The following is a 7061-nucleotide window of genomic DNA, read 5'->3' on the forward strand; positions in this document are numbered from 1 at the left end:
AAAAAAATACACAGTAAGAGTGTCACAAATATTAGAGGTCACTGAGGACGGGAACCGACCTCCTCTTGACTTGCATAGGTTCAAAGAGCTCACAGAGGAAACGAGAGCGCGCTGTAAGAAAGTACGCTAGATATGATGCAAGTTATGGGGGAACAAGTGTGACAATATCCACGAGAACCAAGCTTCGTAACTGCAGCTGTACTCCAACACAATCAAATAGGAGGGTGCAAGGTCGTCCCCACATTTTGGGCGACCTCAGCCAAACCTGACAACAACAAAAAATATGTTATTTTCATGATGTTGAACAGGTTGAACCTTGTTACACCTCTCCATCTTGTTTCATGAAAATCAGCCTCGCAGTTTTTACCTAACAAGCAGAACAAAACAACAACGAAGAACGAAAACAGAACAAACTGAAGCACAAGAGCTCCCCAAATCTCCTACAGTCCTAAAACCCAGACATGAGTTAGAGTTGTTCACCCTACAATTCCCTCGCCTCTTCCTTGGTAAGGCCAGTGGTTCACACGAGCTTAACGCATTAAGTTTCATTCGGTAGTGCATCGAATACTGCAGGTGAGAATTTCAACGTGTTCATGTGTGTTGCTAACAAGCAGTTAAACAAAACCGTCATTAAAAAGCAGAAGTTGCCTTACGGCAGTTGTGGTGGCGTTTAAGTCACGCCTCCGTGGTGCGGTTCGTCTACAGCATAGCGCCAGCTTTGTACTTCTACCTGTTGCACTTGCACTTCAACAAGCGACGTTTATGAGGCAGGATTATCTTGCTGGAAAAAAAAAACCGCGTAAGTCTCATCGACAATTGCTAGGCACACGACAGATTAGTATGAATAAAAATCAAGCAATCGCAATCAAGCAATAATCAAAAACCCATAAAATCCCATTGTCTTTGGTTAATGCTAAATTCAGGGTGGGACTGTGAAAATACATCATCTCTGTAGTACTAAAATGTCAACAATCCAAAAACTAAATGTATAATTTCTATCACTGCTACTTGTCTGGTCTTTGTGGGCGTTTTACGGTCTTGTATAGTTCTGGAAAATCAGCTTCACTCCAGATCCTGAATGGCACCAAATGTGCGAAAGCACGAGGTGATTCATCACAGGTTTTTAGCTCCGGGAACCAACATGGTGGATGCGAACAAATCCAGCAGAGTTTACGTACTAGCTCGTCCCTGCAGGGGATATCACCATAGCAGTAAGTGGCAGGTATTAGAGTGCTTACACAGGCCATCACAATAGATGCAGTAATGCACCTTTCAAGGCACAATGTTATTGTGGCAGAACACAATATCATAGTACCTCCCATCAGTTCAGCGAGCCACCTATTAGGTTTCAGGGTGTGTTGTAGGATGCTGTAATCGTATACACTCTATCAGGCTTGTTCTGTCACAAGTGTTTTGTTTATGGGATGTCAGACAGGGGCGGGCGCAGGGGCCGTCTCATTAAGGGGGAGTCAATAAAATGTAACCACAATCCCAAAATATGCGTGAGTAAATAAGCAGGTCCAGTCGTATCACAAGACTTGGCAGAACTGAGCGAGTGGAAAGGGTTTGATACTTCAGCAGCGTGTCACGGCAGACTGTTTTATGATTTCCTAACCTGGCTTATGCAACACTGAACAAAAAAATCCACATGTGCAGTAATCTAGAGTTTACAGCATGGATTAAATGCATGACAGCGGCAAAAGGAGCCATTTTGAGTGTAATTCGTGGTTTGGAGTTTGATGAAGGTTAATTCATGCTTTCTTATATGTAAGAGAGCTGAATGAGCATCATCAAGCTCGTCCATCGATGCACTCTGTAATGTGGGGAACACGTATCCATTTAGAAACTCTTCATCTTGTTACCTAACCGTTAACTAAGCATGAACTAACCATTATCAATATGGATCTGATCGTAAAGTGTGACCAGGATGTTTGTGTCGTGACTGATATCCTGCTGCAACAGGCCGTTTAAATACTAGAGTGTCTTAATAACCAAAAAACCAACAGTCCTCCAGCCCTTAGCAGCTTCCTACTGAAATGAGTACGTACCCTACATATGTTTAAGGTGATTATCGGTGCACATGATCAGACACCGCAAATATGTGAAGAAAAAAAAAACCCACAGCTGAACCTTTGAAATTCAACTCTTCATCGGGTTGAATAACACATCTTCAAGTATTCTGAGACAAACTCTTGATATGTATCTGAAGAACGTCCAGGTTACATAAGCAGAGGAATCAGATACCACGTTCAGGTGTTTGGTTTGCTGCTGCTGCTGCTGCACCAAAACACCCTCTGATTCCCACTAGAAATAGATTGATGGCAACCACAGGAGGAAAGTTTACTTCAGTCATTTGGTCGTTTTTGTGTTCTGCTGATGCTCCGAAATTGAGCCAAGTTCAGAACAGAACAGTCATGTCAAGGTGGTTCGATGTACCACCTTTTGCTAGCGGTGCCAGCTCAGGCCCTGGAAACACCTGCAGCATTTTAAAAAGGAGCCTAATGCACTTATTTAGACGCTGCCTCCTGTTCTTGTCTCCCCGTGCTGTGATATAAACCTCACCAGCACCTGGGATACATGCTGAGGAAAACTTGTTTGATTTTGTTTAGAGAAAGGAACACGTGAAATTCTAATGATTCTATCCTCCAATGTCCATTTGGAGAATTTGCCGTGTTTCAGGAGCCAGAGTTCCCAGCAAAGATGATGGATGCTAATGACCCATTTGGTTCAACAAGCATGTTGTGGCTTCATTTAACATTTCGTATTCAACTTGGATTGCTGGTGCCAAGATTCACAAACATACTAAAGCAATGAGTTCTGCCACAACCAGACTTTTTCAGTTCCAACAAAAGAACGGTGTGGGTACCAATAACACAAGATATCTTTTATATCACTTTAACCATGTTATCTTATCATAATGTACTTTGCTGTCTTAAAACATACATGCTGACACACACACACACACACACACACCTTACCACTCAATACCTTTTACTATGATTTAATGTCCCCCAGTGATTTATTTTATGACCCTTCCTGATTTCTTCAAGATGTCTTCACTCGTGTTATTTAGAAGCTTTCACCTTGCAAGTCCTCTTTCCTTTCGCTGTCATTTGTTTTTATTGCCACAAAATGTCTTTAATACAGAAATGATGGCTCTAACATGGTGGTGGATGTACTGTAAAGAGAGTTCGGGAGTGTGTTTATCACTGGTAACACTAGTGGGTTCAGGCCTGATCCTGTCTGGAAGCAAAAAAATAAATAAAAATTACACACATATATATATATATATATATATATATATATATATATATATATATATATATATATATATATATATATATATATATATATGAAAACCCTCACCTTCACATTCACATGCTCCACGGTTTGAATTCACCCGTATGTCTCACTGCTTTCCCTAAGACAACACTGCAACATGGAACAGTTGTGTGCGTGAGTGTGTGTGTGTGCGTGTGTGCGAGGGCGAGCATGTGTGTGTCTGTGTGTGTCTATGTGTGTGTATGCGCGCGCGCAAAGGCCATATCTTGTGCGCGTGCTTGTGTGAGAGCAAATGAAACACACAACCCACCAGTTCAGATAAGACATGTCAGCCGCTGAGCTTACGTGTATCATAGAAACAACAGCGGCGTTGTTTTGGAGACGCTGCCCAACATAAAATGACGATTCAAATTGCGTTATAGACGCGCGCACAGTTAAAACACACACACACACACACACACACACACACACACACACACACACACATACATACATACATACATACATACATACATACATGCGCCCGTGCTCTATCAAAATCATATGACAGGCGTGGTCACTGTGTAAAACGTTGCCGTAGGAGCCGTTTGTTTGTGTCATGAAAGGCTGCTGTGCTGCGCTACGGCAGGAGAGATTTGGAGATCTACCTTATGGAGGTCGATGCGTATCCTCTCCTCTCCTTTATGCGGGCTCTCTGGCCACAGGTGATAGCTGGAGCCGTAGTTGGGGCTTTCTTTACTGCTGTTGCTGCCAGTCGCAGACGAGTTCCCCGCGTATGCCTGTTGTGTTCCCGGAGGTGTTACGCGGGAGTCGCGGCAGAGTGGCCGGTCGCCTTGCGCGGTGATCCTCCCCGACTTATTGCGGTCTTGTTCACAGTGCTGCGGGCGCTGGGGACAGAGCCCCAGTGCGCCTTGCTGCTGCTGCTGCTGCTGCTGCTGCCGCTGCTGCTGCTGCTGCTGCTGCTGCTGCCGCTGTTGCTGCTGTTGCTGTTGCAGCAGTGGAGCCTGGTGAGTCCTACATAGCTCTCCTGAGCCGCTGGCGCAGTAGTTGATAGGCAAGCTGCTCCCCACCAGAAGCTGTTGCTGCGCTCGTAATTGTGGAATCTGTTGTTGCTGCTGCAGCAGGTCCTGGGTCTGAGACTCGAATGCTCTCCTGTTAGCCTCGGTTGACTCACATACATTTAAAGTGCATCTTTTCTGTAAGTTTGCTCGGATTCCTTCAGGGGAGGAGTCCCTCTGTTGGAGTCTTAAATGACTGTGCTGCTGCTGCTGCTGCTGCTGCTGCTGCTGCTGCTGTTGCTGCAACAACTGTCTGTGGTCTCGGTGCCCTCCTGCTCCTCCTCCTCCCCTGCAGCGTTCCACGATGCTTGCCTGTTGGTAATTATTGGCGCTCCTTCGGAGACGATCCCCCCTTTTAGATTCCCGGGAAAAAGGCAGAGAGGCGGAGGATGTTGGTGGCGGCGGTATAGGTGGCGGAAAAGGTGGGGAGGGCTGCGGTGGGAGAAGATCGACAAGAGGATGCCGATTTGGAGACTGGTTCGCCTCCTGCTCGGAAAAACTGCAGTGGCAGCTCGGAAAAACAGGCTGCCTCTCCGACTGCGGCGGCGGCTGCTGAGAGCCGGCCGGGGCCCAGGGATCCTGCTGCAGGTGCGCTGACTGCCCGGTGTTGGGTTCACCGGCTCGGTGTGAAGGTCGCTGGGCGGTGTCGTAGCACGCAAGAGGTAGAGGGTCGCCGCTGTGAACAGGTCTCCCTGAGGGCTGGCTCAGACAGGGGAGCTCCTGGAGGCTCTGGCGGTGAGCGGCGGTGGTCGAAGTGCGGTCTCGGTGGTGAGAAGAGGGCGGGGGCGGCAGGCTGAAAACAGGAGCGGCTGGGTCTCGGCTCTGCTTGCTGTTTGCTTGCTTTTCGTAGGGGATTTCGTGCTGATGGACAGCTCCCGCGTACCGATGCCGCATCCCCTTGATCGCCTCGTCTCGCTGTGGGTGCTCCTTTGCCGTGCAGAGCTCCGACACCCGTTCATTGCGATCAGTCCCAGCAGAATAGGACCGACTTGTATCATTGGTAGGTTTGACCAAGACCTGCCTTAAAACGTCACAGTAGAGCCAAAACACCGCCTTCGACTGAATATCGGTCCATGCCTGCTATGCGCACAGGTTGCAGCGGATCAATCACCGTGTTAGGATATTACACTATCAAGACGGAGGAGGAAGGTGCTCCGGTCCTGCTCACATGGCCGATGGTCTTAACCCACCATCGGCTCAATAGATGGACTTTGTCATGGTTGCCATAACCACCCTGCACTACCAGAAATCACTTTTACTGCGACGTCACCAAAACAGATCCATAGGCCTGTCAAACACACGCCGATCAACTCTGAACAATTACCCCTCCTTCCCAGTTTTTTTCTATCTCCATAAAACGTCAGCACAACAGTACAGCACAGTTCCACTTGTTGGCTCATAAAGGTACAACACCGCAGGAACGATTACCTCATACTACACAGCCGGAGCTTCGCACTGTCTGCTGTTTAATAATTTAGGAGAATATGCCTGGTTTTGTATTACCGGGCGAAATATTTAGAGTAGCTGCTGCATGTGGTGCCTGCAGTCGGCTGTTGCTGCTGCTGCTGCTGCACGCTCGCAGCAACATGGAGAGGCTGCCGTCCGGATACCTGCTGCAAGGACCCGGACGACACGGCGCTGTCCATGGTGCTGACGAAACTGTTGGATCGTCTGTGGCCGCCGAGGATCACGATGTTGTAATATTCCAAAACTTCGATGAAAGAACACCTTCTGTTCCAAGTTAGTTTCGTATAAATGTGCCCTCACACGTCATAACAACAGCCCACCATCCTACCTCTGATCCTGCTCTTCTGCGATGGAAACATAGTGACATGTAATGTGAATTTCATTAAAAAAAAAAAGAACTGTGTGTGATACCCATTTCCGTCCACCATAATAAATATTATTCTAATAAGAGTCTGGCAGCCTGTATAATTACTTGGCTAAAACTACCGCATTAACAGAACAAGGTCATAGTTTATTTGATTTGGCTGCAGGACACGTTCAGCGTACACCTGGATGCTTCAAGATTCCAAATTATATCTACATTATCACATCACATTACAATATACTTGCTCCTGTTGGACTAAGTTTGCTTGCGAAGTCATAAAATCCTGCTGATGTGCACATGTCCTACAGCCGCATTAAAGGGCAGAGAAACGGCAGGTCGAAACTTCCTTCTGGTGGCAAACATCCGTCTGCACGGGGGAGCTCCAGCATCCAAGTACAAGAGCAACAAACAAACACACTTTTAAGTGGCAAAGGGACTTTGAAAGAGCACCGAAGCTCAGATTCTCATGTCCTGAGTAATAATTTATTGAGATATCTGGTCTGTAGCTTCACCCCAAAACTCATGCCTGTTCCAAACTCAAAAAGCCCCAGTATCACATAATCAAATTAAACTTGAATTTAAATTCTCATTCAAGGCTTTCAAGACCCTTTAAGAAGAAGATCATGGGATGGAAAAATCCCAGGAAGTTTGGGACTCAAGATCGATTAGACAAATCTTCCCGTGGCGTGACATGGTCATACACGCAGCCGGGGCTATCTTATCCGGCTTTACTCACTGACATTTTCATTTTCATTTTCATAGACAGCCATAACTGAGAGCAAGTCGAACCAAACTCTCTCGGCGCTTTATTTGAAGAACTTTCATCTCTGCGAGTCTTTTCTTTCGTCATCCTGCTGACTTGAAGACTAATTTGAAGTCTAAATGATCAG

General features: G+C 46.5%; 1 protein-coding gene across 2 annotated transcripts in view; it reads right to left on the reverse strand.

The window, feature by feature from the left end:
- kcnn1a (potassium intermediate/small conductance calcium-activated channel, subfamily N, member 1a) overlaps positions 1–5484 on the reverse strand; it is a 53265-nt gene extending 47781 nt beyond the window's left edge. For both annotated transcript variants that reach the window (XM_086203335.1, XM_086203336.1), the window contains exon 1: positions 3930–5484. In XM_086203335.1, the coding sequence (XP_086059461.1) occupies positions 3930–5234 (1305 nt within the window). In that variant the 5' untranslated portion in view covers positions 5235–5484. The remainder of the gene's footprint in view (positions 1–3929) is intronic.
- Positions 5485–7061: the final 1577 nt, after the last annotated feature.

Source organism: Aulostomus chinensis, chromosome 5, assembly GCF_037954235.1.
Source record: "Aulostomus chinensis isolate RoL2024-O1b breed Wild chromosome 5, RoL_Achi_v1.0, whole genome shotgun sequence".
Classification (NCBI taxonomy): domain Eukaryota; kingdom Metazoa; phylum Chordata; class Actinopteri; order Syngnathiformes; family Aulostomidae; genus Aulostomus; species Aulostomus chinensis.